Below are 20,629 nucleotides of genomic sequence, written 5' to 3'. Positions count from 1 at the left end.
TTATGGTTTACCTGAGTAAATAGAAGATGTGTAAATTAATATGGGCTGTTTCTTGCTTTGAAACTATAGTTTTATTTGTCAATATTATTGACCTGTAATTGTTTGCCTGCTTGGTATAAATGCTATTAAGTTTACACTGTTTCAATCTAGAGACAGTACATGGTACAGAGTTTGTAATTCACTTTTTGTTATTGATTTCCTTATCCACACCCCCCTTTTGCAGGTACAGTCTTGGTTCAGCAGTTAATGTCTGTATTTATAAGTGAACACAGCAGCTTATTTCCCAAAGAAGGAGAAGAGATTCAGAGCAGACAGGACGGGTGCAATAACAACAATGAAATACCAAAGAAACCCTTTGTGCCCTTTTCTCCCCCGCCTCTCAATAAAGAGAACAAGAAGCCAGCTGTCGAACCTGTACGCCAGTGCTCCTGGGATAACTCTGAGTCACCCAAAAGGGGAAGTGGTGAGAATGGAGGCTCTCCTACTACACTGAATGGGGGCAACAAGCTGAATACGAGCCCCAGGAGCAGCCTCAGCAAAGTAGATGTCAACAGAAGCCCGCCCATCATGGTGAAAAAGAATCCAGCTTATTCTAAAGGCAGTGGAATAGTCACTAATGGGTCCTTCAGCAGCCCCACAGAAAACCAGGAGAAAGTACAAACACTGCCAAATGGTAGTTTGCAAGCAAGGAGAAACTCCTCACTGAAAGGAACAGGGACCAAGATGGGCACTGGTAGCATGCAGAATGGGGGAGTGAGAATGGGGATCTCCAGCACAGACATGATGAGTTCCTCTTTAAACAATCGAATTGCAGGGTGGATGCCCAATGGGTACGTCACACTGAGGGACAATAAGCCCAAGGACACAGCAAACAGCGAATCCACACAGCACAACAGACTATCCATCTATGACAACGTTCAGCAGCAGTTTTCTCTTTCAAACTCTGATGACAAGCAGAGTGTGGACAGTGCCACCTGGTCTACCTCTTCCTGTGAAATCTCCTTGATGGAGCATTCAAACTCCTGTCGTTCCTCCACAACTACCTGCCCAGACCAGGATATTTACGCAGCAAGTTACGAAGACCCGATTTTGGAGGGACAAGCACACGAGAGGTCCGTTCGGACTGATTCCGAGAATAAATATGAGCGAAGTAGTGGAGGTGGCTGCAGTAGTCGTGCTACAAACAGCAGCGATAACAGTGACACATTTGTCTCCAACACTTCCACTGGTAATCACAGTGCCTTGCACAGTCTTGTAACAAGCCTGAAGCAAGAAGTAACAAAACAAAAGATTGAGTATGAAGCAAGAGTAAAAAGGTATGTGTTAGTTAAGTAGACTGCAGATGTACTGTTTTAAAGCTGATACTGCAATCTCTGTTTTCAAATTTGAAGGTAAAAAGGCAATTAACAGATAGAATTTACCTTATCTTCCCTCTGCTTTTATCTTCCTGTTGTAAAATCAAAGTTGTTTCCTAATGTCCACCATAACCTTCTTTCAGCTGGACATGTGTGTGAGGAGTAGGATTGAACCAGCCCCTGAATAATTGAACATTATTTATTGTCCAGCCTCATACATGAAGAATAATCGCTTGGGCAAATTACCAAAAGGCAACTGATGTTGTAATAGGGATAGGAGAGGTAGAAAAGGCAGAAGATTAAAAGGAAAAAGTGATTTATCTGAAAACGACCATCTGCCAAACATGAAAAGCCATCTGTTGCACATCATCCACAAATATCTTTGAAAATCAGGTCTGGGAGTATTGTTGAAGTGAATTCATGACCAGGTTGTTGATCGAGCCTTTAATAGACAGTGTGATCCATTTACAGAAAAGAACATCACATCCTAGAGCTGGCCTTTTGGCAACAAGAAAATGTCCAATAGGTCTAAGGATAGTAAACAGGACTGGGACTCTAACTTCAAAAAAGGCATCCCAGAGAAACTAAGAACTTAACTGGTCAGTTAATGTTACATGTTGGTAAGCCACTAAAGCCTATAGCAGTGGAATTAATTGTAAGGTATTTGGGGGATACGAATTTATCAGGGCAAGTCCAAATGGATTTCCAAAAAATTGTGATAAAGGTAACAGGAGGACAGAGCAAGGTCTGCGGGAGGGCGGAGCGAGGTTGGTGGGAAGGCAGAGTGAGGTCGGCGGGTGGATGGAGTGAGGTTGGCGGGAGGGCAGAGCGAGGTCGCGGGAGGGCGGAGTGAGGTCAGCGGCAGGGCAGAGCGAGGTCAGCGGGAAGGCAGAGCGAGATTAGAAGAATGGGCAGATTTAGGCAGATGTGGCTCGACATGGAGTAATGAGAAACCCCTGCATTACAATTTGGAAGTAAGAAAAGGAAGTAGATTTTAAATGTTTAATATCTAAATGAGGTAGTGAAGCAGTTGATAATTGTTTGCAGATAGTCTAATGGGAGCAGCAGAAGTCAATAAGCCCATCACACAGGGAATCAAATTCATTGTTTAGTATCTCCAGGAATGAAGGGATCATGATACATTATAGAAGACAGAATGAGGAGAGCCAATATAAAGCAGTATAGTTTTAAATGTGCTGCAGGAAGAGAGCGTCTGTAGATGTATATTCACAAATCTTTGAAGGTGTCAGGTCAAATCAATAAGGCTGTTAGAAAAGCAAATCAATCCTTGGTTCAAGACATAAAGCACAAAAGCAGGAAAAGTTATTCTATTCCTATACAAACAACTGGTTAGGTCTCTACTGGAGTAACTTGGCCAATTCTGGGCAGTACATTTGAGGAAGGAGTTGAGGGACTGGAGAGGGTCCAGAGGTGATTTACTGGAACCCAGGATTCAGAGAATTCAGTTATTTGGAGAGACTGTACTTGTTATCCTAGGAGCAAAGAAGGTGAAAGAGAAATTTAATTAATGTGTTCAAAATTAAGATGGAATTTGATGGAATAAATGAAGAGAAAATAAAGAAATAAAGGGCGGCACGGTGGCACAGTGGTTAGCACTGCTGCTTCACAGCTCCAGGGTCCTGGGTTCGATTCCTGGTTCGGGTCACTGTCTGTGTGGAGTTTGCACATTCTCCTCATGTCTGCGTGGGTTTCCTCCGGGTACTCCGGTTTCCTCCCACAGTCCAAAGGTGTGCGGGTTAGGTCGATTGGCCACGCTAAGAAATTGCCCCTTAGTGTCCAGGGATGCGTAGGTGAGAGGGATTAGTGGGTATAATATGTAGGGATATGGGGGTGGGGCCTGGGTAGGATTGTGTTTGGTGCAGACTCGATGGGCCGAAGGCCCTCTTTCTGCACTGTAGGGTTCTATGATTACAAAGCACGGGAAACAGGCCCTTCAGCCCTACAAGCCTGCGCTGCCCATTTTAACACTCAGTGAGTGCCTCATTCCAATCCTTCTTCTACTTATGACTGTTATCTACACCTCTTGGACGCCACAACAAAGGGGTGCAAATTTAGAGAATTATATGTATGCCAGATTAAGGGAGGTCTAATTTAGGGACAATTTGTTAACACCAATCAGCCTAAAAGCACGTTTTTGGGGTGTGGGAGGAAACCGGAGCACCTGGAGAAAACCCATGCAAGCACAGGGAAAATGTGCAAACTCCCACAGACACCGACCTAAGTCGGAGATCGGACTCGGGTCCCTGTAACTGCACAGCAAACAGTGATAGTCACTGAGCTGTTGTGTTGCCCGTCAGTTGGTCCAGTTTAAGCGTACACTAATGACGTGAAGCACTAGACAACACTCGAAGCAATATCCAAGAGCAGCCCTCGCACGACCCACCGCGTGTATGCCCCTTGTTGGCCAACAAGGCGGACTGAATCACCTGTGGATGTAAAAAAAGAGACATGAATAAACATACACAGCCTATACAGACATTCACGGAAGATCCCCAGAAGCTCAAACGTAAGAGACAGGTGAGCCATAAAATATGTTGGATGGCCCACAGGAATCTATTGATTCCCAGGAATGTCCCGAGGCTCTTGATCCTTAACTGGAACATTCTTTTGTATCCCTCTATCTCTACTCTGCTCATGTGCCTATCTAGGTAAGCCTTAAACAACTCTAGCGTGCCTGCCTCCACCACCCTACTTGGCAGTGCATTCCAGGCCCCCACAAACCTCTGTGTGAAAAGCCTCCCTCTAACATCTGAATTATACCTCACCCCTCTAACCCTAAGCCCGTGGCCCCTCGTGGTTTTTGTATCCAACCTGGGAAAAAACTTCCCACTGTTCACTCTATCTATACCCTTCGTAATCTTATACACCTCTATTAGGTCTCCCTCATTCTCCGTCTTTCCAGGGAGAACAGCCCCAATTTGCCCAACTCTCCTCTTAGCTAAGACCTTCCATACTAGGCAGCATCCTGGTAAACCTCCTCTGCACTCTCTCCAGGGTCTCCACGTCCTCTGGTAGTGCGGCGACCAGAACTGGACGCAGTGCTCCAAATGTGGTCTAACCAACGTTCTATACAACTGCAACATTAGACGCCAGCTTTTATACTCTATCCCCCTTCCTATAAAGGCAAGCATACCATATGCCTTCTTCACCACCTTCTCCACCTGTACTTCCACCTTCAAGGACTTGTGAACTTGCACACTTAGGTCCCTCTGTGTTTCTATACTCTTAATAGTCCTACCATTTATTGTATAACTCCCCTGCTACATTATTTCTTCCAAAATGCATCACCTCGCATTTATCTGAATTAAATTTCATCTGTCATTTCTCCGTCCAATTTACCAGCCTATCTATATCCTGCTGTATTGTCCAACACTGTTAGACAACTATCAGCAAGTCCAGCTATCTTCATGTCATCTGCAAACTTGCTGATCACACCAGTTAGTCCCTCTTCCAAATCATTTATACACATTAGAAATATCAGAGGTCCCAGTACGGAGCCCTGCGGCATACCACTAGTCACAGACCTCCAGCTACCCTCTGTCTCCTGATGCCAAGCCAGTTCTCAATCCATCTAGCCACCTGTCCTTGTATCCCATGAGCCTTAACCTTTTTCACCAACCTGCCATGAGGGACTTTGTCAAACGCCTCACTGAAATCCATATAGACAACATCCACGGCTCGTCCTTCATCAACCGTTTTTGTCACCTCCTCAATTCTACCAGATTCGTAAGGCACAACCTCCCCTTTACAAAGCCATGTTGCCTGTCACTAATCAGATTGCTATGTTCTAAATGCGTATACATCTTATCTCTAAGAATCCTCTCTAACAACTTCCCTACCACTGACGCCAAGCTCACCGGCCTATAATTACCCGGGTTATCCCTACTACCCTTTTTAAACAACTACACCACGTTTGCTATCCTCCAGTCCTCTAGGACCTCACCTGTGTCCAAAGAAGAGACAAAGATTTGCATCAGAGGCCCAGCAATTTCATCTCTCGTCTCCCTGAGCAGCCTAGGATAAATGCCATCAGGCCCCGGAGATTTATCAGTTTTAATATTACCTAAAAACCCTAACACTTCCTCCCTTGTAATGGAGATTTTCCCCATCAGGTCGACAATTCCCTCCAAGACACTTCCAGACAACAAGTCCCTCTCCTTTGTGAATACTGACGCAATGTATTCATTCAGGATCTCCCCCATTCCCTCGGGCTCTAAACATAGTTGCCCTCCTTTGTCCCTAAGAGGACCGATTTTTTTCTCTAACCACCCTTTTGTTCCTAACATATGAATAAAATGCCTTTGGATTTTCCTTAACCTTGTCTGCCAAGACCATTTCGTGCCCCCTTTTTGCCCTTCTAACTCCCCATTTGAGTTCCCTCCTACTCTCTCTGTATTCCTCCAAAGATCTCTCTGTTCCCAGTTGCCTGGAGTGAACATACGCCTCTGTTTTCTTCCTGATGAAGTCCTCAATATCCTTAGTTATCCACGGCTCTCTAATCCTACCTTTCCTATCCTTCCTCTTAACAGGCACATGTCTGTCCTGCAACCTTATCCTTAAGTCCCTTAAAAGACTCCCACATAGCAGACGTGGACTTACCCTCAAACAACCCCTCCCAATCAGTGGCTAACAGTTCCTGCCTAATCCAGGTGTAGCTAGCCTTCCCCCAGCTTAGCACCCTACCCTTCGGACAACACTCATCCTTTTCCATTAGTATCCTGAAGTAGACAGAATTGTGATCAGTATTTGCCACATGTTCCCCTACTGAAATCTCAACCACCTGACCAGGCTCATTTCCCAGAACTAGATCCAGTATAGCCTCCTCTCTAGTCGGGCTGACTACATACTGCTCCAAAGAACCTTCCAGTACACATTTTACAAATTCCGCCCCCCGGTCCAGACCCCCAGCCCTAGGCACCTTCCAATCCACACCAGGGAAATTAAAGTCTCCCACTACAACAACCCTATTTTTTCTGCACCTATCCAGAATTTCCTTACATATACTTTCTTCCACTTCTTGCGGGCTATTGGGTGGCCTATAGTATACCCCCAGCATAATGATTGCTCCCTTCCTGTTTCTGAACTCCACTCACAGCGACTCATTGCCCAACTCCTCTAAATTGTCCTCCCTCTGCACCGCTGTAATATGCTCCCTAACTAACAACGCTACTCCCCCACCTCTTTTTGACCCTCCTCTGTCACGCCTGAAACACTTATACCCTGGAATATTTAGCTGCCAGTCCTGCCCTTCTTTTAACCACATCTCTGTCACCGCAACCACATCCAAATTCTCTGTCAGCATTAAGGCCCTAAGAGGATTCTATGATTCAACTTCAGAAACTATTTCCAATGGCAGGAAGATGAATAACAAGGGGCTCAGATTTAAACTAATGGGCAGATTTGTTCAAACCTCAAATGAAAGCAGAAAAGTAAGCCTAAAAGCAGTTGAATAATAGACACTTGAAAAACACCAAAAATACATAACTGTTTGGAAAGGTGGTTTGGGGAAGGTGTGGGGCTGATTGAATAACTTGTTCAAAAAGCTGCCACAGGCATGACATGCTGAATGGTCACCTATGCTGTAGGTTTTTTATGATTCTGTGATGCTGTACTTCCAATGGGTATGAGCTGCTTATCATTTATTTAGTCCAGTACTATAGCTTCACCAGGTTGGCACCATCTGGTACTGATCCTTACATGCTCCTCTCATTGAAGCAGGGTCACTTAAGATAATGGTAAAGTAAGGGATACGAGCTTATAAGTTGGGGTTTAATACAATTCTGCTGCTGCTGACAGTCCACAGAGTCTGATGGATGCCCAAATGGGAGCTGCTGGATCTGGTCTGAATCTATCACAGTTAGCATGTTGCCACACAACATTATAAAGTGTATCCTCATTGTGAAGATGGGACTTAACTCCACAAGTGTGGTGGTCACTCCTCATTATACTGTCATGGACAAATGCATCTGTGACAGGTAGGTTGTTGAGGACAAGCAGGTTTTTCTCTTGCCACCTGCCACAAGCCCAATTTGACACCTACGTTCTTCAGCACTCAGCTAGTTGGTGGCATTACATAGGCACTGCTGGTAATAGACATTGAAGTCCTTCAGTCAAAGTACATTCTTTGTCCTTACAAGTGGTACTTGTGATTTTTTTCAGTTGAGGGAGAAAGATAGGTGGTAATCTACTGATGGTTTTCTTAAATTAACATTTGTACTGAGGCAATGAGATTTCGTGGGGTGCAGGGTCAATGTTGTGGATGACAAGGTCCACTGTGGAGCCATCTCTAAGAGGGGCTGAGGTGGGGGGGAGGGATGAGGTTGATGGTGGGGGATTTGGGGGTGTGGAGCAGGGTGCAGGGGTGGTAGGTGCAATGTGAGCTGCCCTGCAGATAGGACATATCCAGAGATGGTGATGGTGGTGTCTGGGTTAATTTAGCATGTCCAATCAATCTAACCCGCACATCTTTGGATTGTGGGAGGGAATCAGAGCATCCGGAGGAAACCCACACAGACGTGGAGAGAATGTGCAAACTCCACACAGACAGTGACCCAAGTCTGGAATTAAACTCAGGTTCTTGGAGCTGTGAGGCAGCAGCGCTAACCACTGTGCTGCCTTATTCTCAGTATTAAAAAATCAGATGGAAAGTCAAAGTTAGCAGGTCTTTGCTCTTCATGTTTCAATTTTGAAATGGCTACCATAGAAGCATGTTTGTCCATCTTCACTTCACAAAATGGTGAAACAAAGGTTTACAAAGAAACTTAGACTGAATGTTGATAAGGAACTCCAGTGTCTGGTGCTTTAGTTACATCAGTGATTGTTTCAGCTGTGCCTCATGTCAGAACAATATCTGACATAGAACATTGTCTCACCTCCTCTCCCACATCCCCAATAACCATGCCTGTTGTTGCTTATTATTATTTATGAAGAATGATACACTAGGATAGAGGTTGAAACCTAGGTTAGTGGTAGGGCTGACGTGGGGAGGGGTGGGTTGACAGGGTGTGGAGATTTTAACTCACAGCTGTCCCATTGTCACTGAAAAATGAATATCCAGCAATTGGAAATTTTGCCAGCCCTGAGATGCCCGCGGCTACAGGTGAATCTGTAAATGGATGAGCTCCACTATCCAAAGAACAAAGAACAAAAACAGCCCGGGAAACAGGCCCTTCGGCCCAACGAGCCTGCACTGCCATCTTAACACCACCAGTACCCCCCTCCACCCATGACCCTTATCTAATGTTTTATGGCCATCCACATTGAGGGAAACTAATTTAGGGACAATTTATTACTGCCAATCAGCCTAATAGCACATCTTTGGGGTGTGGGAGGAAACCGGAGCACCCAGAGAAAACCCACGCAAGCACGGGGAGAATGCGCAAACTCCCACAGACACCGGCCCAAATCCATGTGTCTGCACAGCAATCAGTGATAGTCACTGATCTGTCGTCTTGCCCAGTATCTGGTTCAGTTTAAGTACACACTAACGACATGAAGCACTAGGCCAATCTCGAACAACCAAGAGCAGCCCAAGTACGACCCATCACGTGTATGCCCCTCGTTGGACACAAGGCGGACCGACTTAAAACCTGTGAATGAGAAAGAGAAAAAAAACATTATTATTGTACCATATCCATTTACCTTACCAGGGATGTCCCAGTGCTTATTTAAACAATCTCCTATATCCACCCATCTCCAACCCACTCATGTGCCTGTCTAAGTTACTCTTAAACAACTCTAGCGTGTTTGCCTCCACCACCTTACTTGGCAGAGCATTCCATACCCCCACTACCTTCTGTGTGAAAAACCTCCCTCTAATACCTGTGTTATACCTCTCCCCCCTCACCTTAAGCCCATGGCCCCTTGCCCTGTGTGTCTCTATCATAGGAAATAGCTTACCTCTGTTTACTCTATCTATACCCTTCATAATCTTATATACCTCTATTAGATCCCCCCACAGTCGCTGTCTTTCAAGGGAAAAGAGCCCCAATTTATTCAATCTCTCCTCATACCCCAGTCCTTCCATACCAGGCAACATCCTGGTAAACCTCCGCTGCACTCACTCCAGAGTCTCCATGTCCTTCCGGTAGTAAGGCGACCAGAACTGGACGCAGTACTCTAAATGCGGCATAACTAACGTTTTGTACAACTGCAACATTAGACTCCAGCTCTTATATTCTATACCCCTTCCTTTGAAGGCTAACATACCATAGGCTTTCTTCACCACACTCTCCACTTGCACTGCCACCTTCAAAGACTTGTGCACTTTCACCCCCAGGTCTCGCTGCGATTCTATACACCTTCTGGGCTTACCCTTGATCATATAACTCCCCCCTACATTATTCCAGCCAAAATGCATCACCTCACATTTATCCGGATTAAACGCCATTTGCCATGTATCTGCCCAATATACCAGCCTATCAATATCCTGTTGTATTGCCAGACACTGCTCCTCACTGCCCGCCAATCCAGCCATCTTGGTGTCATCAGAAAATTTGCTGATCACACCACTGACTCCCTCTTCCAAATCATTTATATACACTACAAAGAGAAGAGGTCCCAGTACTGAGCCCTGCGGCTCACTAGTGACACCACTAGTGACAGATCTCCAGCTAGAAAAGGACCCCTCCACTACTACTCTCTGACTCCTCTTTGCAAGCCAGTTCTTTATCCATCTAGATACCCGACCACATATCCCATGAGCTTTAATCTTCTCTACCAACCTACCATGAGGGACTTTGTCAAACGCCTTACTGAAATCCATATAGACGACATCAACGGCTCATCCTTCGTCGACCGTTTTTGTCACCTCTTCAAAAAATTCTACCAGATTCATAAGGCAAGACTTCCCCTTTACAAAGCCATGCTGCGTATCCTTAATCAGATCGCAACGCTCTAAGTGCTCATACATCCTATCCCTAAGAATCCTCTCCATCAACTTGCCTACCACTGATGTTAAACTCACCGGCCTATAGTTACCCGGGTTATCCCTCCTACCCTTTTTAAACAACGGTACCACGTTCGCTATCCTCCAGGCCTCTGGGACCTCACCTGTGTCCAAAGAAGAGACAAAGATTTGCATCAGAGGCCCAGAAATCTCATCTCTCGCCTCCCTAAGCAGCCTAGGATAAATGCCATCGGGCCCCGGAGATTTATCAGTTTTAATGCTACCTAAAAGCCCTAACACTTCTTCCCTCGTAATCGATAGATCTTTCAATTGGTCTACCGCTTCCTCTATGACCGTACCAAACATCAAGCCCCCCTCCTTCGTGAATACAGACGTAAAGTATTCATTCAGGATCTCCCCCATTCCCTCAGCCTCTAAGCACAATTCCCCACGTCTGTCCCTGAGAGGACCGATTTTGCCCCTAGCCACCCTTTTGCTCCTAAGATAGGAGTAAAACGCCTTTGGATTCTCCTTAATCCTACCTGCCAAAGCCAGCTCATACCCCCTTTTTGCTCTCCTAACTCCCCTTTTGAGATCCCTCCTACTCTCTCTGTATTCCTCCAACACTCTGTCCGTTCCCAGCTGCAATGGGCACAGTAAGAAGGCTCACAACACCAGGTTAAAGACTAATACGCTTATTTGGAATCACAAGCTTTCGGAGTGCTGCTCCTTCATCAGGTGAGTCTCATCTGATGAAGAGCAGTGCTCCGAAAGCTCATCATTCCAAATAAACCTGTTGGACTTTTACATGGTGTTGTGAGATTTCTTATTGTGCCCACCCCAGTCCAACGCCAGCATCTCCACACCTGAAATGCAGGGATGGCTCTTTAATATTACAAATCAGAGTCATATCTTGGTTGCAGGTCTCCAGTGACAACATGTAAGTAGAAGTGTGTGCTGCACGTTGTCCATTTAGTTGTACCAAGTGTTAAGAGGCTGAACCAGCAGATCTTATAGGGATCACAAAACAGTCGAGAAAATGTTGATTTTTTTTAACTTGTTTGCTCAGGAGAAGTAAATGGTATTTCCCACAAAAAAAAACTCCAAGCACAGTGAGTCCACTCATGGCATCCCTGCAAGTCCAATCATGTGAGATCCAATGTAGGCCGCCTCAGCAAAGAAGTCTTCCAATTTGCATTGTCCAATAACTGGTGAGTTATAGTCAGCAAACAGTTCGGTGCTCACAGTTCCCAAGTATGACTGAGCAAATGGAGCACCTCTCTGTCAACGTCACACCCATTTTGGGCGGAAATCAAATTTCCTGATCAGCAAACAGAACTTTCCTGGATTGTTTCTTGACATGGAACTCACAAGTGTCTTAAATCACTGCATCAGCCAGTTGAAGTGGTATTGGACTAAATGGCTGCATTAAGAGACACCATTTTAATTTTGTACCTTCAAGCCTTTATTTTCTTTCCTAACTATTTCCACATGCCTAGAAAGTTAGCCTTGTGTGAGTTAAGTAACCAGGTACCACACAACTGGAAACTGAAAACCAAATCCTATTTCAAAGCTTTGCAGTAAATAGCCTTTGGAGATGCGTCAATTCAAAATCCCCTACATGTGCTGCTCTTGTTTTGTTGCTGTTTTCAATTGTACAAAACATAACAAACAAGTGATGAACTGAAAGGAGCAGCTTTTGTCCTGTAACAGACTTTCTCATTACCATTTCCCAGCTGTACTGGTGCCAGAGGGTAGCTTCTGGGGAAATGAATACATCCAGATGTCCCTCACTTGAAATTCTCATTCATTCCAAGATCGTAATGAGAAATTCAATAACCTTTGGTATTGCTCTTGTGTGGAAGAATGTGAATTTATATTATGCACAGGCCAGTTGGCAGCAAATTACAGCTTCTTGAGACTCTGAATCATTGCAGCATCTGAAATATCTCTGAACACCTCAGCATTGCTCTTTCATTAAAAGAAATCAACAACTATGATTTCCATGGATGGCAGATGGGCATAACCGACTCATTGTTGTGTCGACTATCAATGTAAAGTCACTGCGGCAGCTGGGAAATGCAATAGTGCCCGTACAGACAGAATTACATTTTATATATGGCATGAAGCCTTGTAGGAAAGGTAGAGAGTACAGTGTGTCTCGTATATTCCTCCTTCACAAGAACAGTGTTGTAAAAATCAGTCTGTTTTAACCCTTATATGGTGGACAAATAACTTTGAGTAGACGTCTTATTAGTACAAACAATATTTATTTAAACCCACACAATCAATAATCACCCACCCTACAGAAAATACTAGAATTCAAGTACAATACAAGACCTTGACTTAACTTTGCGTGACTGACAAGTACCCAAACAGATATTGGCCTTTATCTCTGCACTGGTCTTGGTAGTTGTCTGTGTAGTCTGGTCCTTTGGTCTGGTGTGGCACTCTGGCTCTGATCTTCTTTCTTTCCTTCCTTCTCAGGTGTGGTGGCTCTCTGTCGTTGTAGCTTGTTCATGGGGTCAGAGAGAGAGAGATTCCTGGTTGTGCAGCATCCTTTATACCCCGTTTGGTTTCACGCCCTTTTTTTTGGCCATTGCCAATCAATCGATCAGGACTTGATCACCCTGATCAATAAGAGTCCAATCAGGTGCTACCACACCGATCTCTGGGTGTGTCCCCGGCGGCCATGCCTGTAGGTGTTGAAGGCACATAGGTCACATACCTCCCTCCTAAATAAGGATTCACGGTGTCCCTATGTCTGGCACACAACTCAGTGTGACCAGAAAGTCTCTCTCATCCTGGAGATGGCCCATATCCTGTGTATTCACTCATCAGGGTTGCAGCCTGTTTGTCTGTCTTTAAACTGCAGCCTGTCAGTTTAGTTTCTTGCCCAGTTGTCCCAGAGTGCTTTACAAAACGCCATTTTAGATGGCCTGTTTGGCTACAAGTCCCATTCTTGTTTCTTCAATACTGATCTTCAATATGATTTGAAATTCTCTGGGGTTCTGCCATACTTGGATATGATGTAAAATTCTTTGGGGTTCTTACTGTTATTTGGAAAGTGTTCTTGTTCACCAGTTTAGGGGAAAATAACACATTGATTTACAAGTAAAGGCTACACAGAAGCTTGCAACCTGTAAGGGCAGGAAAACTTCAGATAAGTTCAAATCACAAATATCATCAATACATTAGTCAAAAGCACCTGCAAGTTTCAGCAATCAAATTTCAACATTAATAACTTCAGAGGCAACTCAGGGTGGCTTAAAGTTATAAAGGGTTTATTAACGATAAATATAAAGAGTCAGATGGAACTGAACATACGACTTCTTCACTCCTCCCTTGGTTCCAGCTGAGGATCCTCCCGGACTCAGGATACATGCCCTTGCACCTGATTGGCTTGGCATCCAGTGCTGCAACTCCAAAGGTATTATCATGTGGCCCTCAGAATTGACTCCTTAAAGGGGTCACACTACCACACTCTCTCCTCCTCCCTAACTCCTGAGTTCAACTGTGGATGAAACAAAAGGAACATCATTAAACACAGGCATGCACAGTTCAACAAGACATCAGAAATACTCAAGGAAATCTCATCACATGCTCAGTTGGTCTGGGGACTTCTGGACCTGATAGAACATTTCAATTCTGTTTTATACTCTTGGGGAAATGATGTATCTTGTCAGATAGTTGGGAAAGGTAAATTCATCAATCTGGAGTTGAGATCCTCCTCTGTAGCTGTTGTCTCCTCAGTGACAGAAACTACTGGTTGCTTCAGTTCCACATTTACAAGTGGGATCTCTATATCCACCACTGAATCTAAATCTCCTGCAGGGATCATCTTGATCGCTTCTGTCAGGCCTAGCTCTCTCCCTCAAATGCTCTGTGTTTTTTGACTGGACAACATTATATTTCTACAACATAGAAAACAGGTCCTGTTCTTTCCACAATTATTCCAGCCACCCATATCAGCCCTGCTGCAAAGTTTCTGACCAGAATTAAATCATAAACTTTAAAAGCTCTCTTTTCTTTTGTAAGTTATGATTTTCTTCCTGGGAGACTTCTCTAGCTTTCACCCTCCCCACCAAATCTGAGAATATCATATCCAGCTGTGTCCATAAATGGCATCCCATTAGTAGTTCAGCTGGTATTGACCCCTGTGATTGCATTTGGCATGGTGTTACATGACAACAAGAAACTGGCTATACGTAGAGCTAGAGGCCTATTAATGTGTTTCTTCATCAATGATTTGAACATTTGTACAACATTCTGCTAATGCTTAGGAGGCTGTGTTTAGCTGAGATCGGCAAAGTCTCTATCAGGTGCAGCGCCAACACTATTTCCTGTGGGACCGGTGATGATGACTCTGTGGCAAAGAATGCTTCCACATTTGATATTTGTGTCCTTGGGTGGTACGGGAATGTGTAACTGTACGTAGTTGAGCCCACTTCTGTAACCTTGCAGTAGTAATTGGCAACCTAACTTGTTTTGGTATTATTGTGAAATACCATCCATATGCACCATACGTATAAATGACCTTTCCAATTACAACTGTAACATACATAAATTTGGCATCAGCAAGCTTCTCCCCTCTATCAAAATCAGGCTTCCAGCTTCAGTCCTGCACCCCCTTACTCAGGCTCTGCTGTGCCTGCATTTGAGCTATTCCTCACACCAGCAGTATTCCAGCACAAATGGTTCACCCCATTGGGCATGCCTTGTACTTCTTTACACCCTACTCAGTGCGTTCAGTCATCTGGGCCAAATCCACAGCTTTTTCTAAAGAGATTTTGGTGTCAGCCAGTAACAACTTCTGCATGATGAGGCCATTTATACCACAGACCAAAAACTCTTTTAACACTTCTCCTAAAACTGGACCGAATTTGCAGTGCTTTGCTAACCTTCCAATATGACCACAAAGTCTGAAACTGCCTCCCCTGGCTTCCGGACAGCTGAACGAAACTTTTTTGCAACATAATGATCAGCAGTCGGAGGTTAAAATGATTTTTGACCAATTTGACTATCTTGTCAAAAGACTAGTGTCTGGGGTATCAGAAGACATTAGACTCCTCGCTAAACTGTAAGTTTGTGGGACACAGACTGTGGGCAGTATAACCTTTCGCTTTTCCTCTGCTGTGATTTTATTTGCTACAAAAAAAAACACAACCTTTCAATATACTGTCCCCAGGTTTCCACTTCTGGGTCAAATAATTCAATTTTTCCAATTATAGGCATCTTTATGCGCCTTACTTCGTGACAGTTTCAACATTCAACTCTCCTCCCCCTCTAGCTGCACACTCCGTTCCCTAATGGCTAACGAAAGTTGTCCCTCGCCGCTGCTATAATAACTTCGAAGGCCACATGTTGTGGCTTAAAGTTATAAAGGGCTTACTACCAATGATAAATGACTACATACAAACAAGGATCTGACAGAACTGAACACACAACTACTCTCCACTCCTCCCTGGCTTCAACTGGCTTCCATCTCGACCCAGGACACACGTTCTTGTGTCAGATTAGCTTGACTTCCTCTGCTGCCTCTTCATAGTGTCCAGCCCAATCATGTGGCTCTTAAGAATTGCCCCTTTAAAGGGGCCATGCTAGCACAATTATCATCATCAGCCTCCTCACTGCTGATCTTAATGCTCCACATTCTCCAGTGATTATTCCAGGCTTCTGCTAATGCGAAATCCAGATGTACCATTACTGTTCTGAGATTGTTTGATTTCAGTAATAGCATCAGGCCATTTGTTACCTTCACCTAGGCTTCTGTCCAATTTAAGAATGAGTTCTCAACATCATGTATGTGTTCGTCAGCAAAGCAATTGCTATTTTGTTTTTCTTTGCTATCAGGTTAGAGAGCACGGACCATGAAACTTTTAATTGTTTTGCTGAAATCTCCTTTTTGCCTTGCAAATGTTAATCTTAAATCTCATTGATAGCTCAGAATGGAATTCCCCCAAGCATTTCCAATCAGCATAGTCTGATACTCGGGGAGAATAAAACAAAATCTGCTTCTATACTGAAACCCATTCTCATTACCTTTTATAGATATTACCATGAGCTTAAAATTCCTACCAAGCTGTGAAGCATCAAATGAAATCATTCCAAAATTGATCTTTTTTATTACGTGTCCAGTGACACCAGAACCGAGTGAAACCAGTCATGTTAATAACCAAAAATCCTTCAAAGTAAATTCTACCATCAAGCTTGTTTTGAGAATGTCCTATATAATTGAGATGTTATCTTTCAAAGTAGTAAAATGAGAGAAAAAAGGCTTATAGAGACAGAAATTTACAAGCAACGTGAAAACCTCCTGCACCCAAGGGATATCGAAATATGATTCACATCAGGATCTATTCAGCTTACTTCCATAGGCAATACCTGAGGAGTGATCTGAAAGAACACTAGCTAATCTTTGAGAAATGCTATATAAGATTAGCTCTTCCTGTCTCTCTCTTTCTCCCTGTCTGTCTTTAAGTGTACATATATTACAGAAACAACCCCATTTTAGTTCTTTAACCATTTAAATCAAATTGGATTGGATATCAGTTGGCTGTGACAATCAGGTGAGTAGAGGTGGAATGGCTCCTCTCATTTCCGACCACTCGTGATAAAAGGAGTTTAGAAAGGATATGCATTCAGTTATTTTTTAATTGTTTACATGCTGCAACTGCAAGAGACATGCATACAAAAAGAAAGTAGTATTTATTGTTCTTAACTCTGTCTAAGAAAAATAATGTAAGTGCTGCAACTTTTGCATGTATATTCACTCCAATACAATAGGTACAGAGTGGGAGGTTACATTAAGTGGCATTTTAAAATCTATATTATATGCTTTGTGTAAGTTGATGGCTTGGGTAGACCCAGGCTGAGCTTGGTGTTTTTTCTGAGGACGTTAAAGTTACAGGTGGACCCTGCTGTGTTGAGTTCTTTAAAATCTCTTGGCACTTGGATAGTCAAACAGTAGACAGGTTCAAGCTTGAAAGGTAGAGAGTGAGAGGAAGTGAGGCCCACACAGGGGTCTTTTCTGCTTCTGCCTCTGGTCTGCAGCAAACAGTTTCTTAAAAATGAAAAGAGTTAGCTGACCTGTGACCCAAATATAGTCATGAATGGTGTATTCCAGGCAGGTGGTTTCAGTTTGATTAGATTAGGGGTAGATCAGATCAAGTTCATTGTCTGAGGTGATTACTTATAATGCCAAGTCAGGTGATGTCTGGGGTGTTCTGTGAAAGAATTAGGATGATCTCATTGACACTTCTTCAAGGTTATTGTCTCTGCTTGTGTTTTCTACACAGGTTGGCTCCACCTTAATAGATAGTATTGTGTACAATGATGCAAACTTTTAGCCATCTCAGGAATTGCAGTTTGAAGTCACTGAAATGTGGCATTAGCCTTTTCTTAGAAAACAATTCCATGGTTTCTAGTTAATCATTTCATAATGTCATTTTTATAAAGCGTGGCTTTATAACAAGATTCACACCCAGGCAGAAAGATGAATTCTAACTCCTTCTCGTATAGTTTGCTGCCATTATCCTATCTATCCATCATGTATGTCATTTTGGTGTAAACAGAAATATCTTGTTTAAATAACATTGATAAACTTGAGTCTTTGCAAGAGGAATGTGGTCAACTTTCAATCTAATAGTTGCATCTATCAAAATGAGCATGAGTATTTGATCATTTCCCTGTCATTCTTGTTGCAGTTTGGAACAGAGAAACATTGAGCTAGAGTCTGAGGTAATGACACTTCATGAGGAACTTGACCAGGAAAGGAAGAAATATACCATGGTGGAGATAAAGATGAGGAACACAGAGCGTGCACGGGAGGATGCTGAGAAACGCAATGAAATGTTGCAAAAAGAGATGGAGCAATTTTTCTCGACGTTTGGTGATCTGACTGTGGAGACACGAAGACCAGATAGAAGTAATACCATCTGGATACAGTGAAGATCGAGAGATCAGGACAATGGATGGGGGTGGGGGGAGAAAAGCCAGGTGACTGGTCACCTGACTGGCGATAGCACTCATTGAAATTCAAAACTTAGAAGGAAAACGTACATTTCAACTGTACTTGCCAGTATTTTAATTGTATACTTACCATCTTATTCTAACCTATAAGCTCCATGTAATTATATTACTGTTAAGTGTTACAGCTGGTTGTGTATATAGCTTAAATGAAAACAAAATCAATGGCACCCATCAACAAATGTATGTCAAACTGAAAAAAGGAAACGTTTAATGAAAGCCTCGTATTTAAACTGCTAAAGTTAATATTATTGTGTTGCAATCTAGCTTTTTATCAAGGCTTTTTAACTTGCACTTAACAAGCTATTTTTTAGCATTGTGGTACAGTTGGCCTGTTTTGTAATTCTTTATTGTCACTCCCCCTTTCTCGCTGGGGACAAGAGAATACTGAAGAATTTAAAAGTTATGAAATGGGCGACGGGATATATAAAGTTAAAATATTGACTAGCGTGCCGATGCTTCATGTGCCATTTTACTTGTTCATGACCAAAAAAGTGTACATATTTTATAAAAAAAGTATAACAAATGAATTACCTAAACCTTTTTGTAAGTGTCTTGCTTTTTTCCAGTATGTAATTTAACGTGTCAGAGCCAAACAAGATTTCAAGCCCCACATCCAATCTTTCTGTATACACAGGTTGTATTTATTGTTAATGCCAATACATGGAAATGGGGAAATTTTGCAGGAAAGCCATTTTCTCAAGCACTGATTTTACCAACAATTTAGCTTGAGTGCAGAATGTTTCGATAAATAGTATTTTATTTCTGGCAAAACATTCATTTTAAAGGGTTCCTCCTGCCTCGATTCAACATAAGCCCCAATTTGTAATGCATGAGGGTTGTATATCCATCACATCAAAATCAAGACGCAAGGTTCAAGAGGCTGGACTACAAATTAAAGTCAAATAAAATCATAGAAATCTCTGCACAGGAGGACATTGGCTGATCAATCTGTGCAAGCTCCAGGTTGGATTTTATGATCAAAATCCCATTTTTTTTTTCTATATCCTTTAATATTTTTCTTCTTCAAGTATTTATTGCTGCACGTTCCCAGGCAGCTCACTGGAGATAAAAACAAGTTGTTGTGGATACTGAAACAAAAACAGAAAATTGCAGGTCTGACAGTATCTGTGGAGAGAGAGCCAATGTTTCGAGTCAGGATGATTCTTTATCGGTGCTCAGTAGACAGGTAGATATAAGATGCCCATGGAAGTGGCCAGCAGGTATGCTCAGGGAGAGATGTGGGGAAGGAATTGGAAAGCAGCTGTTGACCAGGAGTTGGAAATGGACTTTGGGACTAATGTGGAACCAGAAGAAACACTCTAACTCCTCATGTCTCTGCATTCAGCTAATTTTCTTTCAACTTGTTTGGGAGAAGCCTTCAGGGAATGACTTGGTCATTTTGAACAAAGCAGTTCTTGTGCAGGCTGCATTCAAGGACCCCATTTTAGGAAGGGGCCCTGAAATCCTTGTTCATGTGCTAAAGGCCTAATATTCATTACAGTCATGAACCCTGAATGTCTACAACCTTTTCAAGATTTAGTCAGTACACTTGTTGAATGGCGGGGCAGGCTCGAAGGGCTAGATGGCCTACTCCTGCTCCTATTTCTTATGTTCACTTCTGATGCAGAATGTGCTGCCTGCCACAATGGATCATTTCAGTGTCTATATAATGCTTCTATAAGCATGGCATCAACTCCTCTGTTTATGCACCAATTGATTTACTTTTCTTTGCTCTTTACCAGTTCAAGGTGAGAGGGAGAAAGTTTAAGGGAGATGTGCAGAGGAAGTTTTTCATGCAGAGAGTGGTGTGTGCCTAGAATGCACTGCCAGAGGAGGTGACAGAAGCAGGCACATTAGCAACATTTAAGAGGCATCTGGATGCGTACATGAATAGGGAGGGAATAGTGGGATACAGCCCGAGTAAGGGCAGAAGGTTTGTTTTAGTTTAATCAGGGGATCATGATTGGCACAGGCTTGACAGCTGGAGGGCCTGTTCCTGTGCTGTACTTTTCTTTGTTCTTTCGCTCTTTTACCTGATAGCCTAACAAAGTTTTACTCTTTTCTGCTGTGCCTTGACATTCTTTAATTCCTTTGAAAAGCAGATTTCACATTTATGGTGTTACTAAGTAACACTAGCAATCCAAAACTGTAAGATTAATTTTCAACAAATCCTTCACTAAGTTTTGAACCCGTGGTAGATTATGCAAGTGGATATTATGCATGCTTTTATGAATCCTAGAGTGGATTGATGTTAATTAAATATAACTTTGATCAAAGCTCATAAGAAACTATCAAAGGAGATGTGAATTAAGCTGCTTCACCCTTCCAAAGGACA

General features: G+C 43.1%; 1 protein-coding gene across 5 annotated transcripts in view; it reads left to right on the top strand.

Moving 5' to 3' along the window:
- arhgap24 (Rho GTPase activating protein 24) overlaps nucleotides 1-18,830 on the top strand; it is a 619,498-nt gene extending 600,668 nt beyond the window's left edge. For all 5 annotated transcript variants that reach the window (XM_080191101.1, XM_080191092.1, XM_080191083.1 and 2 more), the window contains 2 exons: nucleotides 224-1,316; nucleotides 17,970-18,830. In XM_080191101.1, coding sequence (XP_080047227.1) covers nucleotides 224-1,316; nucleotides 17,970-18,213 — 1,337 coding nt within the window. In that variant the 3' untranslated portion in view covers nucleotides 18,214-18,830. The remainder of the gene's footprint in view (nucleotides 1-223; nucleotides 1,317-17,969) is intronic.
- The last annotated feature ends 1,799 nt before the right edge of the window (nucleotides 18,831-20,629 follow it).

The sequence above is a fragment of the Carcharhinus amblyrhynchos genome, chromosome 1 (genome assembly GCF_965287045.1).
Source record: "Carcharhinus amblyrhynchos chromosome 1, sCarAmb.v2.hapA, whole genome shotgun sequence".
Lineage (NCBI taxonomy): Eukaryota > Metazoa > Chordata > Chondrichthyes > Carcharhiniformes > Carcharhinidae > Carcharhinus > Carcharhinus amblyrhynchos.
This window is presented reverse-complemented; position numbering and strand designations above follow the sequence as displayed.